General features: G+C 39.9%; 1 protein-coding gene across 1 annotated transcript in view; it reads right to left on the bottom strand.

Moving 5' to 3' along the window:
* SHB (SH2 domain containing adaptor protein B) overlaps positions 1 to 25,174 on the bottom strand; it is a 59,356-nt gene that overhangs the window by 16,347 nt on the left and 17,835 nt on the right. Inside the window, exons 3-4 of the mRNA XM_064736154.1 lie at positions 7,160 to 7,375; positions 884 to 1,055 (exon numbers count right to left, since the gene is read on the bottom strand). Of these exons, the coding sequence (XP_064592224.1) occupies positions 884 to 1,055; positions 7,160 to 7,375 (388 nt within the window). The remainder of the gene's footprint in view (positions 1 to 883; positions 1,056 to 7,159; positions 7,376 to 25,174) is intronic.

The raw sequence follows: 25,174 nt of genomic DNA on the forward strand, positions 1-25,174 counted from the left end.
TAATGCAGTATAAATAACTGTCGGATCTCAAGATCTCAGTCCTGAGATGCTGAGCCTCTGAGACCACCTTGGGGGGCTCGGGAGTCCTGGAATGTTGCCAGAAGTGTCTGATGGCTGGACTTTGGTCCTACACAGGAGACGACAAGGATGAGGGCTTCACCGGGGTGAATGGTGAAGGGATTAGTTAATTAGAGAGTGAGACACAAGGTTTAGGATTTATGTACAGGGGGGTTTAGAGGAGTAAGATGGAGGAATTGGGGTGTGTCCTGTCCTTCTTCTTCTTCCTCTTCTCCTCCATCTTCTTTGGCCACGGTGGCACTCTTGGATTGGTTATTACTGAGAGTGCACCAAGTTATAAGAATAGATGGTATTGGGGAAAAATGATAAATATTGTACACGTAACAATGGGTATAAAGATAGGTGGCTGCCCCGGAGGGCAGACAGTGTGCTCATGGCTGACTGCTGAGCAGATCTCTGTTCGGCTGAAAGAACATCTTTTAGATAAACAATTAATAAACATAAAAACCGAAAGAAGAACTGAAGCCTCTTCTCGTCCTTCGATACGCAGGCTGCCCCAAGGCCACTTCGGGCCTTTCCAGGCCCCTCAAACAGCCGAGATAACCGGACAAATAACAAGGTTGAAAATGGAATAACTGAATACTTGACAGATAAAATTCACTGTTTCTGAGATGAGTTTCCTGTTTAACACTATTTTGCTCCCCCACAAAAATTACTTACAATTTGCGGGACTAGTAAGAGGAAATCTTTGGAGCTTTGGGGATACTGAGGAGGGAAGCTGGACAGTAGAAGAAGCTGGAGGGTACTTACTGCTCCTGTAAGTGGGGAGGCGAAGAGCTAGAGAGCAATTACTGTGCTTACTTACATCTGCTTTTCCAGTTGAATAGTTGGATCTATTCTCTCTCCCAGGATCCCACAAAATTCTGGACTGCCATGTTTGATAGGTTTAAAGCCTCCTCCAGGTGCTCTTAATTGCCTGTGCTGGTCATTTGAGGGAGAAGGAGATGCTTGCCGTTTCCCACTTCCATTAAACTGGGCTGCAAGATACACAAAAATTACCTCTCCAGGCAAGGTTAGCAAGGACCAAAAGAGTTGTAGCACTTACAGAGGTTGTCACACCCCACAGAGAATAAATATACCCATAGATGCTTTATCTACAAAGTTATAAGTATCAGGTAAAGTGTTTCTTACTATGCAGAGTACAGTCCTAAAATTCTCTTGTTTTCCCAGTAATATAATTCACGCTCTTCTAAACATTTTTATAATAACTACTGCTTATCTTGACATGTGATACTTTGATCCTCCAGAGCTGATGCTGTTAAACAAGTAACAGTAATGAGCCTTAAGTCACCTGCCATAATTCCAAAGGAAATAAGTGAGAACATCAGTTTGCCTCAGGTTATGTGATATCATCCTGACAGTGATCTGGGGGCAAATCAGGCAGCTAACATCCATATCAGAAATACTGTCAAGCAGCAAAGAAGTAACAGTGCATCCACTCACATGCTGCTGGCACAAAGCTTTTGCTTTTAAAGTCTAGGAAACAGATGACAAAAGAAAGATATTCTTCCATCATTTCTCTCACTAACTACATTATTCCAAGAAAAGAAATACAACTTATTTTGCAAAGCTGTAATTTATTAGAGCAGTGCAACACCCGTAGCTAAGCACATACTACTGATGTCAGCATTCTCATTCTACACTTACAGATTCCACATAGCTACAATTAAAAAAAAAACATACTAAAGGACAGAATGTTGACAGAAACAGTGAAAGAATCTACCCACACCATATTCTTGACTCTTATTGCCTTCTATGATTTGCTGCTTCATCAAAAATTAACATTCCCAGCTGCAAATGATTGTGTATTAAGGCCATCTAGTGAGGACCAGGCAGAGAACCTTGACTGTGTCAGGAGGTAAAAAGCACAAGCACAAACAGCTCCATCAGCCCCTGTGTGAGTTTCAACAGCAATACTGGAGAAAAACATTACAAGAAAAACTGAAGGAACTCCCTGCAACACTTACAGGCTCATGCACTTAAAAGTGAACTTACTATAACAAACAGCCAAGTAGGCATGTGGCTGACAGTATTAGGTGTTTTAAAGCAGACAGCTGCAATGTTCAAGTTCAAAATGATAATGCACAGAGACATGTTGGATGAGGAAAATGTTTTGGAGCTGATTTTTAAAAGTTTGTTTATGCTTTTGTCATGAAGCTTAGGACACTTCCAAATCGCCCCTCTAGTCAGAGAAAGTAGGCACAATTTTTTTATTGTAAAATTTAGGCAAACGTATTCGATCACATTCCTAAGTATACACAGTGGAAATATGCTGATTCTTTCTTAATATAAACTCGAGATTTAACCTCATTACTGGATAATGAAAGCTGATTAGCATAACAAGGAGAAACACTGCATGTGGATACCTGCCCGTGACATATACAAGCAGTATCATTACTTTAAAAAAAACACCTGGATGTAACTTGGGTACTCGCTGAAACCCAGTGAGCTTATTGTCACCTTCTGAACAAAGAACACCTTTCAGATGCCAAAAAACTCCGTTCACATAACAAACTCAGTTCTGACTGTTAACAGCTTGTGATTTTAACACAGAATGGCTTGAGCTGAAAGTGATATTAATGATTATCTAGTTGCAAAACCCTAAGAGCAAAGAGATGCCACCACAGGCAGTGATTTTGTCCACTAAACCACATTATTCAAAGCCCCATCCAACCTGGCTTTGAACAGTTCCAGGGAAGGACCATCCACAATTCACACACAGCAACCTGCTCCATTGCTTCATCATCTTTGACTAAACAGTTTCTTCCTAACATCTAATCTAAATGCCTCCTCTTTTAGTTTAAAAATGTTCCCACTTTTTTTATCTTTATATGCTTGTGTGGAAAGTCACTAACATGATGATAAGACACAGGAACTATTCTCCAAAACAGGACAAAGTCAAATTTCAGATGCTTTTGAATGCTGGGGCTTTTATCTCTGTTTGAAAAGTTCAGACATGTGTCTGGACTTCTGGCTTTTCCCCCCCCCCCCCAGGAAGATGCAGTCTTGAAGGGCTATCCAAGCAGGTTAAAGTGACAAATGTGATACTCAGTCAGGTACCTCCCCACCCTGTAATGTGAATTTTGGCTGCTATGAATCCTCTCTTAAATAGACCTAAGTATATCCAGCCACTGCAGTTATGGAATAGACTGCAATACTTTACTTCCACACTCCTCATGTGGCCTCTCTTCCACTGCCCTGTAATTCCTGCCCTACCCCTGTGACAGTGGCATGCCAGAATTCCCTTGCTTTAGGTCACTCAGGGTCCTAGGCAGCATCTTCCATTCAACAGCAGAAGAAGCCAGAAAAAGTTTGGCATTTATAAGTCCTTCTTCCATGAGCCCATGATCAGTGCTGGAAATTGCTACCAAATGGCCCTCTTGACCATTGAGACCCTCTTTGTAAATGAGGGTCACACATTTTGTAACGCAATACTAAGACAGGCTTTACAGACTTCACAAGCATTTCCTTTACCCAATGTTTTCTGTGCCCACACAACACTTTGAAGAGCACAGATTTCTCACAAACTCAGTGGAAGCCAGTCTCAGTGTGACATTCTTCAACAGGTGCTCTGGTGCTCATGCTATCTTCTATCTATCTATCCAGTGGGCTCTCCCTGGTGTTATCTCTTTTTCTAGCCAGACTTGTGTACCTGGAAGCTACTTTGTTCCTGTTGCTTTGCCAGCCTCAGCTCTTCTGGGCAAACCAGTCTGCCCAGCTCAGTGGGAGTTCTAACAAGACCTGCTCACTTCCCATAAAAGCCATCAAAAACACATTTTAGCTTCAGCTGAACAGCCTCCAATAAAACAACCCCAAAATTGTTTGTAAAAGAACTCCAGCTGCAGACAGTCAAAATGCGGCATTTCAGCTCTGCTACACAGAGACGAATCTTTTACCACAGCAAAATCCATAGGCTATGTACATCTTGCTGCATCCACAATGCCAGCATGACACCAGCCTCAGCCTCATCCTTAGGAGTCAGAGCACAGACACACTGCCCTCAGCCTCAGCACACTTCATAGCTTGTGCACACTTTCATTCTGACAAATCTCAAAGTCCAGGCTGGAGACAAAAAGGTTTTAGCTATGCTTCAGCAACAAATCTTGAAATCGTGGCAGAAGAACAATTTTTTTCCTTCAAAGACTTGCATGAGTAATTAGGTTCATGATAATTCTAGTGTTGCTGGTGATTTTGTTTTGTTTCTACAGTCTATCACATGACAAATCAAAAACATTTGCTTCATAAGACTCTGTGTCTGCAACTCTCATCACAAATGTATGTTGTTTCCTCCAGATTAATTTCACAAAATAGGAAAGTTTCAGCAGAGGATCCCTCCAGGATCTCCACAGTTCCACAGAACTGGAAGATGGTAATTGTGGGCCTGTAAATGGGACTTACCCATTGCTAGAATTTTTAATAGTTAGACCAACACTGCACTTTTCAGAAAAATCCACCTCAGCTAAGAACTGAAAAACGCCTTTCCAGATCTATACTATGGAACCACCAACTAAGTCAGAAGAGCACTTCATACATCTCAACAGGGGATCAACACTTCTCCATTGCAAACTTTCCACCATTTCAAACTTCAGAGCTGGACCTCTTCATTCCTTATTTTAAACATTTACTACTCCTAGGACAAAGATGATTTCTAGAGACACTAGATGAAACAGCAACTTGCAATCAGGCTTGTGGCCAACTCTTAGACATTTCTTTGTGACAAAAGAAATTCTTGTACCTAAAATAAATTAATCTATAATGAATGGCAGCCATAATGAGAGAAATCCAACTAATCTCAAAAAGTGTTTACTCTTCTTATTTTAAATAACAATTCTCTATGCTGAGCCTGTAAGTAAACCAATCATATCATAATACCATTTAATTAAACCTGTCTTTAGTCTATTAATTCGGTAAAGCAATATTTTGCTCCATGTGCTTTCGTAACTGCATAGTACTTGAAAGAATATTTACACATAAGCCAATCATAAAATCTTGTATTGGACTGACCTTGTTAATTTACACTTACATATAAAAACTAGATATAAAAAGTAGATAAGAAAAGTAGATATAAAGAAAAAAAAACCCAAAACCTAAGATTCTTTATTTTAAAACAACTCAGAAAAACCCTATTTCAGAATTTACCTCATAAAGACCAAAAAACTGGACACAAAGATGAATACAGAGGTTAACACAAGATCCAAATTAATTAAAACTCATAGATTTCATATAATATGACCAATGCATGAAGGACAATAATTTACATATGCCCATATATGACTCTTTAGACTTAACTTTTAAAATCCAGTCTCTGTAGCTGCTCTATTACTATTTGAAAAATTTGGGAAATGTGATCTCACTGGAGACAGATGCATACTGGTCCACAAGTTGCATCTCAGCATCATTAAGCAGTGAAGTTGCTGGTTTTTGTAAGAAAAATTACTTCTGGGTAGGACACAATCACTGACCTTGTGTGGGAAGTTATGTGATCAGATCAGGTTGTTTATGCAGTCATTTCTTCCCACAGGATGAAAAAAACCTGAATATGGAGACTGCAAGAGGTCCTTGAATAATTGTTTCCAATACTTGACTGTTCTTGCAGATAAAAAACCAACTTGAGTCAGAACCTCTACTGATTCATCTTATATCTCATCTTCCCATCACACACCTGCTCATTTGTGAAGAAAATGGCTCCATCTTATAGAGGATCTCCTCACAGGCATTAGAAAGTTCCCACTATGTCCCACCCAAAGCTTTCTCTTCTCCAGGCTAAGCAAGCCCAGGTCTCTCAGCATCTCTTCACATGTGCTGTCATGTGCTCAGTTTCTTGTCATTTTGTTGGCTCTGTGCTAACAAAAACGTTTATCAACATCCCTCTTATATCAGAATTCTACCGCATTATGCATAGCTCAAGAAATATGAAGTAAAGAGGAACAGTCACTTTGCTTCATCTACTAGCTTGCTCCTATTTGCACAGGCTAGCATGCTACTAGCCTTCATCATGGTGAGGAGTATTATTAGCCACATTTAGTCCACTTCCCCTAGGACTGTTTAAGCCCCTTCTAGCAAAGCTGTAGACCAGCAAGTCAACCACATCTAGGTCCATATCATTGCAGGGGCTTAGTTTGCTCCAGATGCAAGTCTTTAGGTCTGTTCTCATTAGGTTCTGTAAGCTTGTTGTCAGTCCATTTCTCCAGCCTGTTCAAGTCCCTCAGAATGGCAGCTTTGTACGTACCCTCCCCTCCCTTGGCTGTTATTCCAAGCTTGATAAGGGGCATTTCCTCTCCTTCTGCTCTTGGTTACTAATAACTATGCTAAACAGGAAGGGTTTCAGAACATATCCTTGGAGGAATCACACTTGTAACCAGATTCCAGGAAGAGTATGAATCACTAACACTACCCTTTGAGGTCAATGACTCTGAAAGGCTTTTGCTGATCTACTAGTCCATCCATCTGGGCTACAACATTCCAAACACAGCTGATGCCACAGCACAACATCCTAAAAGCTAAAGTCTACACAGATGAGACCTACTTCTCTCTTTCCATTAAGAGATCTAGTAGTTTTAACACAGAAAGCAAACAGGTTTGTCAAGCAGGATTTACCTAGGATAAATGCACACTGACTACTCAGTAATCATCGCTCTCAGGCTTCTTCCATGTTCGGTCCCGGAGCCACTCCTCTTTTCTTCCTGCCTCACCCCCAACACTTCATCACACTGTCCCTTTGAGAATAGCTCCACAATTTCAGGACCCTGCAAAGCAACTTCCTCACCACAGAGATACTCAACAATTAACTCTATCTACATCCCATCCATTAAAATGAAAGAAGGGAGAAGGAGCAGGGGAATCAGAACTTTTATGAAATAAGTTGCTAAGATGATTGACAATATTGGCTGAAATACCAAACAAAAAGTGCAGTTTCGTATTTCTGCAGTAGGTAAAGATTTAGATGACCCACATTCACTTTACAGACATTTCTTCACAAACACATATACAAAAGAGCATAACTATTTGATCTACCCCAAAGGCAAGTGTATATAGTACAATTGCGAGAGGGAATTTTGAGGCTGGGATCTAGGAATCCTACCTGCCAAAGCTGGGATGCTGACTTTGTTCCACTCCCACGGCTGATCATACTCATCTGCAGGCCTGTCATCATCCTGTGGCAATTTGCTTTCTCGTAAACGGCGACTCACCACACTTTCAGAATCAGATTCCACACCACTGCCTTCTGGTTCATAGGGTGTGTCATAGAGCTGCATGTTTTTCTGATGGGACTTCATGCCTTCCTGCTGTTGAAACTCTGTTGGCAAGGAGGAAAATTGCATCAGAATCACTGCTAACCACGTCTTATCATTACAGTCTATAATTTTAGAGCATTCAACTTCCACCCATTTCTTAATAGCCACGTAATTATAGAGATGACAAGCTTGTACAAGACTTCTAAATTCTACACTGGTAACTGGCTGGAAGCAAAAGTTTGCTCCAGTTAACCAGCACAGCTTCAAGCCTCCACCAACATTTCCCAGCTTGTGCAGAGCCAGATTGCAGGAAGCACACAATCTCTGTCAGCTGCTAAAAAGCACACTCACGAGCAACTGTACATAAATTCCCAAGAACACTGAAATTTGTGTATAGTTAGCTCTTCAGGAAGAGATGGTTCCAAAGTGAAATTTGAAGACACAAAGAACAGAAAAAAAAATAAATCCCACAGTACTATTGTATATGCTGATAAAAAAAAAGTTGTCTGCCTTTACACCTACAGAATATCAGCAAAAAATGAACTAGAACTAGAGTAAGAACTAAAAGACCTAAAAGAAATCTAGAACTAGAGTAAGAACTAAAAAATTAACTAGAACTAGAGTAAGAACTAAAAGAAAAGCATTAGAGCTTATCTCACATCAAAGCAGTCGTAACAGCAGCTCTCGGCTGCCTGAACAGCTGTCAGAACCAAACCGTTTTGGGCAAAATCAGAAGAAGCAGTAAGGAGGAACAGGCACAAGAGGTAGCTCAGGAGATCCAAGTGATACATTGTGGGTACCTTCTTCCCCTCATGTGAGGCGCAGCCCCAGGACAGATTACCAGGTAGGTCATGGGAAGTGTCTTCATTCTTTTGAGTTTACAGAGCCTTGGTTAGGCAAAGCCACAGTCCCTGCATCTACTCATACAAAACTGGGTGGAGTGAATGATAGACCAGGTGCCTGTGCTACCATTCAAACAGACCCAGGAAGGCTGGAAAACGGCACACTAACAGGCTAGAAAGCTGCTCACCAGAGAAGGACTTTGGGGTCCTGAAAGGCAGTAAGTTACCACAAGCCAGCAATCCACCCTTACAGGAATGAGGGACAAGCCAACTTGGGGTGCATCAGGAGTGCTGAGTGCAGATCAAGAGATGGGATTTTTCCCCTCTACTCAGCACTGAAGAGGCCACATCTGCACTGGTGGGTCCAGTTCTCACCTGCCCAGCACAAGAAAACCACAGAATACTGCAGGAAGTTTCAGCAAAGGCCATGAAGCTCAGTAATGGGACTGAACCACTTTTCATATGAGGAGAGACTGAAAGAGTTGAGACAGGCTAGCTGGGAGAAAACAAGTTTTAGTAGGAACATTATCAATGCATATAAACACCTGATGGAAGACAGAGAAGATGGAGAAAGACTTTTATTGACAGTGCCCAGTGACAGGCCAAGATATAACAGGCACAAGTCAAAAAATATGCAATTCCATCTGAACACAAGAAAACACATTCTGACTGTGATAATGGTCAAACAAAGAAATAGGTTGCCTGGAGAGCCTGTGAAGTATCCATCTTTGGAGATATTCAAGATCTGACTGGACATAGTTATGGGCAGTCTATTCTAGCTGAATCTGCTTGAACAGGATTTTTTTTTTATTATGTAATATCAAGAGGTCCCTTTCAAGTTCAGATGTTGTGTGATTATACTGATCACTGCAACAACAACATAATATAGCAAATTGCAAAGTTATGAAGACTCAGAGAACTTTTTAAGCTACAAATGAAGGAAAGACCTAGAGCAGTTCTCTGTTAAAACAACAAAAGTCATAAATCAAGTAATATATCAACAAGAATATTATAATCAAGTAACTTCTCCAAACCCCTTCAAAGCACAGTGAAAAGTCTGCAAAATGACAGTGCCCTTATTCCTTGAAAAAAAAAATTATTTCATTTATGCATTAAAAATACGGTAATTTTGAAGAAATATACACCAAAATTGATGCTACAAGCAAGACACATCCTCTTCACTTCTATTTATGAACAATCATGATTGTTCATTTATGAACAATCAAGAAAAAATGCTGCATTGAGAAAAAAATAGAAATAATAGAAAGAATACACTGCTCTCTTCAATATTTTGGTTCAGAAAGAGAAACATTTTGGTTTTTTCAGAAGTTAGAAAACTGGTATGTATCTTTTTGTCTTTCGCACTGTGGACCCAGTCAATGCTGCACCAAGAAATGTGCATTTTGAGGAACAGAAGCCGAATCAGTTGAAAGTGCCAAACATAAATTTGTGTGCCAAATACAGCTATGCAATTGGCTCTTTGTCTGTGAGCATATTTCAATACAAGAACTCTTGCCTGACATTTTTCTTTTATCCAGAAAACCAAACCATCAGGCGATACACAAAAATTTACCAGTAAATAGAAGGTGATTCATGTTCAGGAAGCATAATTAGAAAAATTATGAATATTTGATTCTAAAACAGAAGTCTTTCTAGGAAAAGCTACAACCTAAATGGAGGAAAGTGCAGGGCCAGGAACTGGACTTACAAATGATCCTTGTGGATCCCTTCCAGTTCACCACAGTCTGCGATTCTGTGATATATAAAAACATATGCATGCACGCATGCACACACTTCTACACACATATCTCCAATCTCTTTTGTAAAGCTTTGTATAAATATGCTTGAAAACTCACCTTTGAGAGTATTTGTAAATAAAAGTAATTTTACTGAAAGCTAAATTAGAAAAAGTTCCTTTCAATAAATGACAGAACAGCTGAATCTGTACCATAAGCAGTGTTAGCATTATACACACAGATAGCTCAGTGCAAACTTGATATTCAAGAATTGAATAATAGAAGACAACAGCACATTTGTGATGAAGCCTTTCCCATGGTAATTTTACAGCCTCTAACAGTGACAGCTCTAAGGGCTAAAGTCTTTGGAAAGATTAGGAAACAAAAAACTTTGTTAATTTAACTTTTTGTTTAGAAATTCACTTTTATGAACTACATAATTAGAATTCTTATTGCTGATTAAAAGTATATTTGTATACAATTCAGCATTAAGTTACTAGTTATCAGAAGAAGTAACAATTTAAGTTTTGAAAGCACTAATTTTGCTAGCAGTCTGGAAGACTCCCACAGACAATTCTTGTTCTCACAGATCAGCAGTTATTACAGAATCAGGCTCCAGAAGTTTGGGCTCCTGTGTAAAATCAAGAACTTGACTAGGAGAGGTACCAAAACAGAAACAACACTATGAGATACAAGACTCAACTTGACATTGTTCTTCCCACTTGGTGAACAATTCTGATACTCACATACAGAACAGAGCTCCACAGGACATGAAGCCACATCAGCCACACCAAACACTTTAATAGCCCTAAAAAACTGAACAGGATTACACATAGATGCACTATATTTCTGAAAATAGTTTGAAGAGAATTAGGGGAATATATCATTAAGGGCAGAGAACAGCTATGAAGCCAATGAAGTAGTGTTTTCAACATTTCTTTACTTCTTTACCAAACCAAACAGGTGAACTTCTACAGCTTGCCTTCCAAAAGGTCGCAACAGACTAAAAAACATATAATGGCCAGATGCCAATGCCTATTTCCCTCACCTCAAACTCAAGCATGCAGTAACAAGAGGTCAAACAATGTAGTTGCACTGTTAAAAAAAGTTCTGATAATATAAAAGCCCATTTTCCTAAGTAAAGCACATCTGTAAATGTCACCAGGCAGTAATAAACTCAATGCCATTTACAGCCCATTTTAACATATCTTTTGATGAAACACTAGACAAGCAAAATGCAGGAGTCTTAGTGCCACAATCATGTAAGGAATGTTAGTTACAGAGATGTTCCCTGAAGTTAAGGGCTTGCAAGAGTTTTTGTTCTCCTGTGTGGTGAAAAACAATGACTCTGTGCAGGTTGGGGTTCCTGCATCACAGTAATAGCACATCTTGCTCGTCTACATCTAATATGCAGGAAGAGTCTAAACCTGCACGAGACAAAATCCCTGCCTTATATCAATTGCCTGATTTTTTTCAACCCCTGCTATTCTATTGGGAAAACTTTTAAACAAATTGCATGCAACCAATCACAGCATCAGTGGTAAGACATAGGTGGTTCTTTATCAGTCTGACAGCCATCTGTACTTTACTGAAAACCGGGGAAAACGATAGTGGAATTGGATATAGTTACATTAACTTACAGATTGATCAACAGCAGCACAATAAAGCTGTTTTTACTTGCCAGTATGTCAGATTTCAAAGTGCACGGGCTCACACGTCAGGTACAAAAGTGATAACCCAGACCCATGTCCATCTCAGCTACTGCTATCAAGACTAGTGCCAAATTAAAATGACAGTCCTTCCAGTTCCTTAGCTGCTTTCTCTAGCCAAAAGCCCTGTACTAGTGAGACAAATCCGACTATGAAGATCTCATGCTGGAAACAGTACAAAGATATAAGCTCAACTTTTGAAAAGCTACCACTGAAATTGACTTTCAAGAAAAGTACCAGGGTTATCAAAGCCCTTTGTATCTGACAAGCCTAAGTGCAATACTCAGGACAGAGAACAGAATTCTATTGAAGGGATTTTATAGAGGACATTTAGCTGCATTCAACTCCATTCAGCTGTACAGAACTCACAGAGTTTATCTGGCCAAATTCTTGAATAAATCTTCATCTTACTTCAGAAAGCATGAAACAAAATACTTGGAAATACTCCTAACTCCAACAAGCAGCTGTTGCTAGAAGCCCTTTAATGTAAGTATAATGATTTTCAAGGTCATTTTGGCATGCAGTTAAATTTGTTCAAATACATAGTTATTTGCAGGAAGCCCAGTAGATTCATCTATTTAATCTGTTCATCTATTTAATGCACATTAACATGTAAACACTATGCTAGAATAAGGTTGTACAGAGGACAGCTGTCAAGCTGTCAGCCTGAAGAATTTCTGTCCTCCTACCTTTGGATTTAGACTACAGATGGTTGCTTTTTTCCTGCTCTCTTTCCAGAAGTCAGCATTTAAACAACTTCAATCCCACTGACCTGGATTTAGTTTCCTACTAACCAAATAAAAACACAACCTGCTATTAACTACGAGCAAAACTGTAACCAGCCTGCAGTGAACATCATATACTGTGCTGCTATTCAAGGCACACAGACAGATCAAAGATTTATCATCAGAAAGGTATCTAATTAAAGCAAGCAAGCAAGCAACTATAGCCTTAACAGAGTCAACTTCTTGCATCTTTTCCTCCTAGGTATACAAAATTCCCTATAGGGAGAGGGAGTGTTTCTGCAATGACAGAACAGGCTAACCTGTCTTTAACTAGGATAGTCAAAGCAGAATTATGAACAGCAGAACTTGTGGAATGTGGATTCAAACACTTTATATTCAAAAGCCCTAAAAGGGCAGCCCACAAAGTGTTTGGAGAACTTGCTATAAGCATACTGACTTTTTGCAGATAAGTCTGGGAAAAAAAAATAAATACCATATTTAAAAAAAAAAAAAAGTATGTGAGAACATAACTCAGGAACAAGACCTGTTTGAGGACAACAGCCAATTGCATTTCTTGTATTCTCAGCTACCACTGAAAACCAGAAATTATCAGTGGAAGCAGAAAGAAACTTGAAAATGCTCAGGTTCACATTGAGAGGTATTGCTGAGCATCTGATGCATTTCCCCCCCGAAATTATCCTGACAGCCTGGCAATCTCTAGCAGGTAAAGGTCACATCAGGGCCAGATCTGATCACAGACAACAAAGACCCATCTGCAGGAGTGCTTGTTATCAAGGCGTAAGTTTTTCTGAAATGCTCAAACCTCTGCTTTACACATGTTCTGCTCTTAAGGCCTCTAATGGAAAATCACTGAACTGGCAAGTAATCACATTGAAGGGCAGTGAGCTGTTTGCTCCAGGTGTATAGGCAGGCAACAATCAACCACTAACTTGCCAGTTAGCCGCAGGCATAAGACAGATTAATGCAAAGATCACCCTGATATGAACATTTGCTTCCATTGAATTAATTCCCAGATAAACAGGTCAAAATACTCAGCCAATTGCTTACTTATCCAAGCCTTGCCATTACTGCTTCTTTTCAAATCCATTTTGGAAAGACAGTATGAAAATATTTTAGGACTTGTGATGCAGAATTCTCATTTTATCACTACAAAGCCTATTCATTAGAGAAGCTAAGTTTTACCTCTGTTCAAATTTTACCCTCAGGTCACCAGAAATCAAACTGCTTTTCCCTCTGCTTCCAGATCCAGCTGGATGCCTCCAACTGCTGCGATACAAGGGAGCACCAATTATATTCCAGTGGCAGGGAGAGCTGTTTTGCTTTGAGACTGCAGCAACTACCATCCAATGGTAATTATTCCAGATTTTGCTACAGGAAAAGCTGAATATGAGAAGATCTTCCTTCCCTCATCTTTTCTTCCAAACAGAAGCCAAATGACTCAGAAGTGAGCCACTTTCCAGGAATGAACAGACATTTGTTCCCCTGTTCCTTGTGAGGGCTTGGCATAACCACATGATGTGAAAACCAACATCTTCACAATGCCTGCATCATGCCGGAAATACTACTAAAGTCCAAGTATGACTCATTACCCCAGGAAAAAGCATTCAAAGCAACATTACATTCCAGCAATCCTGATAAAGAAAAGTTGTTAGGCTAGTCAGAGCAGGGGCAGGCAGGGAGAAGACTGTTTATGATAAGTATCAATAAACCAGCAAAAAATCCAAATTAAAATTTTCCACAGAAGGTATGTACTGGATTAAAACAAGCAACCACTACCCTGCCCAAGAGGACAGGAAGTACACATTTGTCTTTGCGCGTGGGAAGGGTGAGGAAGAGGAGGGGTGGGTGTTGGTGGAGTCAAAGGATGCTGATTAAAAAAACAAAACACATGAGAAGAACACCTAAATCCTGGTGGCCTGGAAGGACAGCCATACTGTTTCTAAAGGACATGAAAATTATCTTTGGAGATGTATTTCTCTTTTGGCAGAGGCCAAGAAATAAAAATATTAACTTTCTCCGGTTCCCTGAAGGCAGAAATTTATTCTATAAAGCCTTCCACCTCAACACCATACTTTCTGATAAATAAGCAGTGTTTAACTGTCAGTTTTAAATTCTTGATTTCTGCAGACTTCTCCTCTTTGGAGGTGCTTTGATGCTGCTGACCTACTTAGTCCTTGCACATTTTTCAGTAAGACAGAAGAGGAGTAGGGATGCCCTTTTTATTTAGATAAGGGAACAAAGAATCCAAAAAGCTCTGCAACTCTGTACATTTACTGCTGCTTGACCAAGAGCCAACTCCAGATGCTGCTACAGACAGTTACATCACAGTGCTATGTTCCTGGTTTGTTTGTAGGTTTTCTTGATCTCCCTGGAGTACTGATCTCTGGGATGCAAGAATCACTGTTTCATGGTCTAAACAGAGCAATCCAAGTGGCAACAGTGCAAACCAAAAAATTTAAGATCCCCATTCCATGCTCTAAAACTTCTAAGCTGTGTAAAAGACGATTCATTTCTTGAGGTAAGAGGGAACAGAAGCCCTCTGGAAAACAGAACGCTGTGCTGGAATTTCCATGTACGCCAGTTAGTACAAGAGTTCTCATCAGTCCAGGACACAAACTCCAGTGTCCCAAAATATTTGTTTTAAGATTAGCACAAACAGAATAAATTCTCCTTGAAAGCCATCCTAACACCAACATCTAAATGAGTATTTTAAACAAGCTAAAGCTGTCCCATGTCAGGACAGAGAAGTTTATAGTGACAATGACTGTTTCCTGCAGTTAGATCAGTCCTGCTGCTCATGACTGCTACCGATGCTGCCCTATGCCCTTGCCAGTGCTCTTCAGAAAGAAAAAATCTCACCTTCACAGGAATTACCTTGAGAGAGGGTGGGAATGGAAGAAGAAACCATTCATAATTTAAATGCTCTTCAAGACTCACACAGAAGGAAGATATTTTCTTGCATCATGTCTGCTGTGAGAGTCTCTGTTTGCTAAAAGCTTAGTCAAAAGAATCAAATTATCAAATGAGATCAAAATTATTTTTAATGAGTATAAATATATATATTTATATATTCAGGATGATATTGCAAGGAGTGACCAGATGGGAGCAAAAGGGAGTTTATAAGATCAAGACAAAATAGAGAACTGTTTCCTGAGAGCTGGAGGTTTAATTCAATGAGAATTATACAGAAAGGAGTTATCTTTTTTCTGCATGTTACTGGGTTTGAGCACAGCCTCCTAGGGATGTGGGAGAGGGCAGAGAAGGATAAGTAGATAGAGGCCTCCCTCCAGACTTCCTCCCTTTCATACAAATAGTGGGAAGAAGTTCCCTACAGGTACAACTTACATGGTACAGTAAGGCAGTAGATTTTTGTAGCCAGAAGAAATGCCATATCTGATTTAACAAACTCAGATGAGGTGTATTCTCAGCGAGATGAGACATGCTATCTTCTCTTAGGCACCTGCTAGCATTTGCCATAGAAGCAAGGAGAAGAACTCCTACTTAATAATTCCTACAACAGATTTATTCCATAGACCTGGTGGCCACATCATCAAGAGGAACACAGAAATGTGAATTGTGCAATGTTTTCATCCAACCTGTGAATGACTGCATCACCATGATTAAAAAAGAATCAACCAACCAAAAAAACCTCAAAACCCCCCAACTGCCAGCTGAAAACATAGCCTGAAACTTTCCTGGTAACTAATGTCCATTATTTTATCTTTATTAGTAATTTTTAAAAAGAAAAATGCTAAGAAAACAAAGAGAAGTCAAAGCATTGGAAGCAATATCTGACGCATTTGTTACAGCTCTTTCCCCAACCAGCATTCCAGGAAGAGCAGGCACTATCAGTACTGTTTCCTCCTTTGGCAGGACTTAAAAGCCACACAGCATCTGCACGCTAAACCATCTGGTTTTTTTCCTGTTCACTGCAAGGAACAGCCACAGTGATTATTTGCCACAGTGATCATTTGCAATTTTCCAACTGGCAAACTGCAAACAGCAGAGATCAGCCACTGTGGTTATTTGCAATTTTCCCCACTTTTACACGCTTTCCCCAAGGGAAGTATTGTCCTAGTTGGAATCTTTCCGTTGTGTCATTCAAACAGAGTTACGGGGATAATCTAGCAACTGTATTCAGCACCTAACGAGGATGAATCACCACCTCTCAGACATACAAGCTTCCAAATATAACTCCAACTGTGTAACTCCAATGTAAATTTAAAATCTAGCACAGTTCTGCACACGCATGCCATAAGGATCATTAATGTAGAAATAAAAAATGGTTTGCATTTGCTGTTCAGCCCTGGAGAAAAAACGGTTTAGTTTAGAATTCTACCTTCGCATGGTTAGATGAAGAAAGCTGCTCAGTTGTCATTACATGCAACCACTGATTTTACTTATCACAGTCCAAGGCCTTGCATGCATTAAATGACAGCTGACAGCACAGAAAAAGTGACAGGGATATGAACACTGAAATTACTGGGAAAATTCATCCTCTTTGGCCTATGATCTCTTTACTCATTATGTCAAGGTCAGCAAGAGATTGATGGAAGGAGAAACTTGTATCTAGCATTTGGAGGTTTCAAATACTTTGTGCTGAGCTGTGCAGCTGCTAATATTCAGTACCTTGCCTGTATTTCCAAATTTATCTGTAATTATTACACTAGTCAGGTAAACCCGGATTGGATGTCCATTCCTAGTTAGAAGCCCACCTGCAGAGTAATCTGTCATTTACACAGTGTTGGGTTTTCCTCTTGGACAAGACCTATACAACAGTACAGAACATGCAGCAGTGTTTGCATGTATACAGTCTATCACATCATCACTCAAGAGTATTTGTGCTTACACTGATACATAACAGCAAATAAATCTGGTTTGCATTCAGCACAGAATCGTTAAGAACAGGTGCTTTAAGAAAGCAAATGACAGTCATGTGCAAACATCATAAATCAGTACTTTTTTCACTTCTTGCAATGGAAGTATCACAAATCTGGAAAAGCAATATTCAATATTTTCCAATTAGGTCAAGGGAGAAAAAGTCAGGTTATAAAAATGCATTGGAATCCTGATCCTGATGCAACTGAATCAACACTTTCTGGTAAATGTTCCAGTTATACTATTACTTTTCAATATGCATCTCTAAACCATCAAACAATGAACATGGAAACATTTACCATGCACAGAATGACACCCATGGAAACAATTGTGGAAGGCTTTATTTTTTGCTGGTGTTTTTATTTCTTTTAAGAGATGGATAAAAAAAGATCCTTTAAGAATAGTTAAGAGAGGGTGTCTTTTGTTATGCTCTATTATTCTACCATGATGCCAGGATCTCAGTGATGGTGCATGTCACAGTCAAAGGAAAGAGCTGTAGTATGTCCTACTCCACAAAAATATAATGCAAAACCAAAAGTATATATGAAAAACATCCTCTTTTTTTAAACTTCTTCTCACTCTTCCCTTTCTATTTCAACTGAGGCAGCAGCACAGACACATTTATGGCAATCTCAGACTGCATTAGAGCCATAACTGCTGCTGCAGGACTTGCCTAGAAAAAGCTCGTGCTTTTCTGTCTTGCAGCCCATGCCAGACAAGCACAACTGTTGTTCAACTGAAGAACCAGAACCGCAGAAAACCCACTGCTTCATCAGTGAATTTTCAAAATATCCACAGAAAATGAATGCAGAAAGCAAGCCGAGTTCCTTCAGGCAAACCTAATTTCCCCCAGGTTTACCTGTGTTGCTCTTAATTGTTAGTGTAACCTGCTATAGCATCAGTTTTGCATGCTTACATCCTGCTTCATAAAACCAGGATGTATGTGGACTCTCCCAAGACACCTAGACATGAAACTGAACAATGAATAGCCTTGTTCAAGCCCAGATGAAGACTGAATATTTCCATCTTCTATTTGTACATTGGTATCATTCAACAAATTTAATCACAGTAGCACAACACAGTCCATCACAAGCAGAAACACAGTGAAGGTGTCCTAGGTCTTTACCTGAGTAGGGATAATAAAGATTAATGGACGTATCAGCACACCAACACACACCAAAACCAGATGAAGCTTACCTGACCTCAGCCAGAAGGAACAGGCTGCTCTTGCAGACAATTGACTCTAATAATTTTAGCAGCCAGAATGATAATGAACAGCTGGGTTTGCATAGATTTTTGAGCTCCTGCAAAGCCTGCAAAGGAGCATTTTCAACCAGAGTTCTTCATAGCCAGAAATCAGAGAAAGAGAGAAGCTGTACGTTTTTGCTACCCAACATAAAATGCAAAGAGCACAAAGACTGTGTTTCTCACCGCTTCTCACTGAAGTTTTAAGTTTGTTTTATGACACTGCTGTGAAGCCACATTAAACTGTTGGTAAACTGATATGGCAAGATGTACAGTCTCTGTGGCAAAAGCAGACACAGAACTGGCTGAATCTTCAAGTGTCATTTACTTCCAAGGATATGAAAGCACTCATCTGGTTTGGGTTTCCTAACTGAAAAAGGCATACTAGCTACTACATTACAGCTGATGTCAGAAACAAACCTAATTTACTAAAGGTTTCACTCAAATTTTTGCCACTTGGGATTTCCAGAGTCTGGATGCAAAAATCAGCAGGCAAAAATTTTATTCATTTACTAGCAAGCTAAGCACAATAAAGATGACCACATATCAGGGCTGAAAGGGTATCTTGTTCCTTCAAAGAACTATTCTGTTTACCTCATGCTTAAATAATACTTCCTGTACCAGCTTTTTTGAGCCTACTTAACTCTTCTGTACAGCGCAGATAAAAAACCCAAAGTGATTTGAGTAGGTGAGAGTATAATAAGAAAGAGTATGATTGAGAAAGTTTTTCTGAGAAAAAACTCTCACTAGTTTGTGGGGGGAGGGGTGGAAGGACCCCCAAGCAGGACCTTTGAGTTGAGCACAGCTAGCTGGGGAAATGGTAGAAATTCCTTCTGGCTTGATGGCATGCGTAAAGTCCAGTAGTTGCCTTTAAAATACAACAAATCAGGGTTAGGCTAGAAATATCTATTCCCAGGGTTGTCATCCTGACACTAGCTTGTTTATTAACGTGCTGCTCTTAAACATTTTCACATTTCCTTTGGCTAAAAGCCTCTTTGCAAAAGAATAAAAGAGAAACGGAAAACAAAGCATAATTGAAGATACATACAAGAGTGACAAGGCATTTTTGTATCACTTTTTGTCCCTAGTGAGTGTCTCATTTTTTATTTTAATATCACTGTTACATCTCCATGTAACAAATCCCTGTAAAACTCATCAGCAACAGTCTACATCTACCATACAATGATGATTATTCATGTAACAAATTCTCCACATTCTGCTTTTGAGCCATGTTGCAAGAAGCAATAGAGCTGGCATCAGCTTGAGAAGACTGAGAGCTGATATGCTGGCAAGATGTACCTCTGATGTCCCCCTATCTAATAAAATAACACTCCTCCCAGTCAGACCAAAAATGAGTTTAGTGTTCCGTTGCTGTGGGCACAATGGCATCAGTCACCTATGGTTCCATCATAACCTCCACCTGGAAAGCACCCACAATTCCTGCCAACAGAGTCCAGAAGTGCACATACACGCTGAGTGCAGTCTGGAAACCCATCTGTTCAGCCTCTGCTCCTTCCCCCCCACACAAACTGATGGTGAACAGCTGTCAAGAGTCAGACTTCCTTGCTTCAACAGCATGCTTTCAGCATGGAGTCTGTCCATCTAGGGTTACCTCCACAAAACCAGAGTAGTTGTGCATAAGCCCCTGCTCAAGCTACATCTCAGCAGACTGTTTCCTTGTGCCTCACAGTCACCTGTCTGGTCTTCCCAGAGATAAAGTTTAAAAGGACCAGTATTGGGAACATACTGTCATGGTATGAAGCTGGAAATCAACTGAGACTAAACAAATATGGGTTCCAGCAATCTAGTCTGGGATATGCTAACTCTCACAGCCACTTCTCACTTTCACAAATCAGTTAGAGGATCATAAAATAAGCTTGGTTAAACAAAATCTCAGGAAGTGGAAGCAATGTCCAACTCAAAGCAGGTTTTAGCTACAGAGTCAGACAAGGTTACTCACATTCTGGTTTCTCAGTCCAGTCCTGAAAAATTCTTAAGACAGAGACTACAAAATCTCACTTGGCAACCTTCTCCACAATCTGACTGTCCTCATAGTGAGATTTTTTTTCCCCTCTGTATTCAATGAACCTGTAATTTCAGTTTCTGTTCACTGCCTCTAAGCCTTTCCAGGCATGGAAAGAACACATGGAACACTGATTAAATCAGAAGGAATCACAGTCTACAGAGGTCTGATTACAAGGGAAAATGCAGAACAGTTTCATTTTTTATTTACTTTATCCAATTTAAGGGTTTATACAACTCACACCAATCTCTACAGGGCAGGCAGAAGATCCTTTCATGGCAATATACTTTCACATTCAGGCATGTTCTACCTAAGAGAATCCTTTGTACCAAGATCAAATCGATGACCAGAGAAGTGAGACACCTCCAAATTCAACATACGTGGTACTAGAGGGTAAGAGCTGGGGACAGGAGGGTAGAGGGGAGATGGGAGGGAGATGCAAAGGAGGATTTGAACAGGTCAGCAGGACACAAAATAAAAAAACAGTAGCTCTTTCACCTTTGTAACCAAAAGAATACCAATATTCCAATTGACTGAATTCTTTTCACTCTAGGGTCACAGTTCTCTTTTTCATATTTCCAAGACACAACTGCTGGAGTGCTACAATTAAAGATCCTTTAGGACCACAGAGACCTTAGTGCTATTTAAACTGCTGCCAGAAGCATTGCTGTCTTGAAAGGACAGGCAATTCACATTCTATTTAAAAGTATCATTGTTCTTAAGAAGAACAGTCCAAAATCGTGAAACTTATCTGGCGATGAGAAGGATGGAGTACAAGGAAGCCCTGTGGTAAAAGGTAGGTGAAAACAGACATAGAATCAAAGCAGCATATTAAGAAACACAAATCTAACTCCCTATGCCACAGGCAACGCTGTATGCAAAGCACAGGTAGGCACCAAGGAAAAAACACTTGCATACATTACACATGTTGCTTATATTAGGAAAGCAGATAGATTTTGTCAAACTAACAATCTTCATCAAAAGTGTCTTGAAACAACTCCTTCTTTGCCAACACCAATCCTCCAGATTGCAGGCAAAGGTTAAATAGCACCTTGACCTCATTGATCTCTTTTTCCCAAACATCCATTCGTTCATTTTGCTTTTTATGCAAGTACATGTTCATCAGACAGTGAGCAAGGAAATTGAATAAATGAAGTTACAGTCCATCAACATGCATACTCAGATAGTCTACAATAATTCTGATGTATGTTTCCAAAGTTCTGGACATCTTGTTTCCATTATTTTGAGCATAAACTTCTGTCTTAATGAGAACAAGAGTCAAGAAACTGTGAAAAATTCAATTTTTATTCAGTCTAGTGATTCAAGTTTCACATTTAGTCCATTTCCAAACTATATCAAATCAAAAGCACAAGGTGAAGGTGTAGAAACACAAACAAAACCAACATTAAATTAAGCTTGTAGCATTAAACATTAGAGAGAACACCTTAAATCTTTCTAGGGGAGGAAGCATCTTTAAACATAAAGCAGTTGTATTAATTTTATGCACAGCTGGTTTCCAGCCCAGTGATGCACCCAGCTGCAGCAACGACTGCACATCACAGTCTCTCACTACATGAGAAAGTAGGCTCTCCCCTTTCTGGCATTATCTTCTCACAGTCACTGATGGGGTACAAGTGCTCATGAAGACAGGAAGAGAAGTACTGATGACCTTGGCAACTGGACATGCTTCTAAACTGGTAGGGTTTCACGGCACGTGTGAGATCTGCAGCTTTGCTCAGAGAACGCAAGGACTTGTGTTGAAGCAGGCGCAGCACTATTTCAAACATCACTCAATTCATGCACTTTAGACCTAATGCCAAGGAAGATGTTCTCTTCTGTAATTGTTCTTAGACAATTTCTTTCCTTTAAATCATTGCCCAATAGAATGTCTGTCCAAATTCCAAATTAAGTAAGAAACAATTTGAAATAGATGCTGAAGCCCAGGAGGTTTCTCATTAAAATTGCATCTAGCATACTTTAAAGAAGAAGCACAGCTGTTCAGAGCATATGTCCTCACTTCTCATGAGCCGCAGGGAGTTCTGCACTACAGGATGGCAGCAGGTGACAGTAACTCTAGCACTATGCTCCAAATGATGGGGAATGCTCAGAACATATCAGACATACCCTCCTTTGTCACTTCTAGGAAGAGCTCTCCAAGATTTCCAGTGCTGCTCTAAAGGAAACTCCCAACACCAAATAAAAATCTTTTTATCAATCACGAACTTACTTTTGTGTGCTACTGATCTTTGATCTTCAAATCCTACCCAGTGGCTCTCCACATTGCAAATGTTGAGATGAGAGCACATGCACATTAAATTTCAAGAGTGAATTGTTACCTTGCACTTTTCCACACTTTTAAAGGAAAAAATAAAAATCTTAATTTTTTTACTAGAATGACCAGCACGTGGCCTATTCACATCATCTGGAAACCAGATGATAATAGTGCTAATGAGGAATTCACAATGGATCGATTCTCATTTGGGGCTCATTTCCAGTTATGGCTAGCCTATTGTTAGACCCTCAAAGAGAATTAGACTTGAAACACATAAATGTAGAAACAAAAGAAGGAGCTTAAAGCTTTCTGAAAATGATGCCAGCTGTTGAGCTTAGTGGACAAAAACACTGCTTCTCCTGTGTTCACTACAGCTGTCTGCCATGCTCAAGTACAGACAGACAGCAAATTTTACACAGTCAAATTTTACTACAGTGCTTAGAGATCTGGCTAGCTTGCTAGGCTTCATGATTTTCAATAAGCTAAAAATATTATTCCTAAACTTCCCATCTGTATGTGTTAATCTAGGCATTCTAATCAAAGCCTTTATCAAAGTAGTTATCATTGCTTTTCTTATATTATTTGCAGTTGCAAACCCGGTGCCAACAAGCAACATGCCAGAGGCCACCTGGTAAAGAATTTTACAAGATCTGACTCACCACCAATGTGCTCTAGTGACTATTCAGATGAAGTTACATGTCTGAACAAAAAACAGCCTTTCTAGTTACAAGGGAAACTGACACCCAAGACCTTTTGAAGTAGGTCCAGGTTCATGGGAATCCTGTTTTCTCCATATTCCCAGCATTTCTGTGATAGCTTGCACGAAGACTGAGCTACTTCTCCCAGCATGTCTATGGGAAGCTCCCAGTTAAGGCAGGTGCACTGTTTTTGCTAGGCCACCTGTCATGCATTAGAGATTCTATTGTGATGCAGCTATGGGCTCTTACCTCAGTCCATAGAAAGAAGTAGTGAAGTGCAAGAAGGCATTTACTCTTCTAGTATTGCACCTATAGAGGAGTATCAGCTTTCTGCATCCTCAGAGAAATAAGCCCAGGCACAAAATTTCTAAGTATGAGCTAGTTAGACTTGATCACTGCTGTTCTATGGTACAGGCAGGATGATGCATATGGAGACAGGATGATAAATATAAAGAAAAAGAAGAAAAGAAGAGGATGCTAATATTGTGAGCCTATGAGCAAAGCTGTGATTTTTCTTTCAGAATTCTCTCTAATAACCCCTCATTTAATTTTAAAAGAGCTCCTGTTGACAAAATGCTCACATTCATTAAAGCCCCTCTGGATGAAAATCCTCATCACACACTTCCCTTAGTTTGTGCTCACTTTTGCTATTATGTAATTGCTCAGGTTGATGAAAGCATTGAACAACACAGGCAAGAAAACAGGTATCTCTGTACCATGATTCTAATGCTCTAGAGAATCCCTAGGAAAAGCTCTAGGGAGTCCCTAGGTCTTCAGTCCAGTACACAGATCCTTCTGCTACATCACTCACCTAACCCTGGAGCATGCATACAAGCTTATCTTTTCAGTTTGAAACTTGAATTCAGATTTCCATTTATGGCTAGAAGCCTTTTCATGACTTAGATTTTCCAGTGTTCAAGGAGTAGTGGCAGCATGCTTTTGTGTCAATTTCAGACTCACCAAATGCACATTGAGCACTTTCCCTGATCTCATGGGTTGGCACATCCCACCTACAAGATCTAACATGTCCAGTCCCCGGACAATTGTGTGACTAGACTCTTGTGAGAAATACATCAATAACAAATTTAATTCCTTCCTCCTTTAACATCTACTTCGGCTGTGCAAAAGGAGATCTTCTGTGCCCTGAGGAACCTCTCAAGTTACCCAGATCAGAACAGAGGCACAGTGTATGTTTTATCAATAGTGCTATGGCAGCCTTCTTAAGTCTGCACGTAACATAGCATTTGCTCCATGAGGAATACCACATGGTATGTTACATCTCAGGGAAAGCAACTGTTTTCAGTAATGCTATCCATTTAAATCTTCAGAGTTCTGAGACACAAGAGGAGTGTCTCAATGATGTGGCTACCACATCATTGAGGCAGATGCGTGAACTAGAGTCCAGAACCTCATAAAGAGGCTGATGTCCCTGGCACAGCCCTAGGTCATATTTATAAAAGCAAAGGAAAAATGTGATGTACATCAAGACTACCAGAGCACAGACCTGAGGCATTCCTAGATCTCTAAGTAATCAGGGCGCTGATGCACCACATGCTTATCTCACCTTTCAAATCACTGTTCTAATTCAAGGGCTTAATTTCTCCTTCCCTGACCATTCTACAGAACAGAAGATACAATTCCTGATCCAGAAAAAAGAGAAGTGATTTTGCCAACGCACTTTTCTCAGGGTAGGCCTCATATCCTGATAATGC

Source organism: Zonotrichia leucophrys, chromosome Z (assembly GCF_028769735.1).
Source record: "Zonotrichia leucophrys gambelii isolate GWCS_2022_RI chromosome Z, RI_Zleu_2.0, whole genome shotgun sequence".
Taxonomy (NCBI): domain Eukaryota; kingdom Metazoa; phylum Chordata; class Aves; order Passeriformes; family Passerellidae; genus Zonotrichia; species Zonotrichia leucophrys.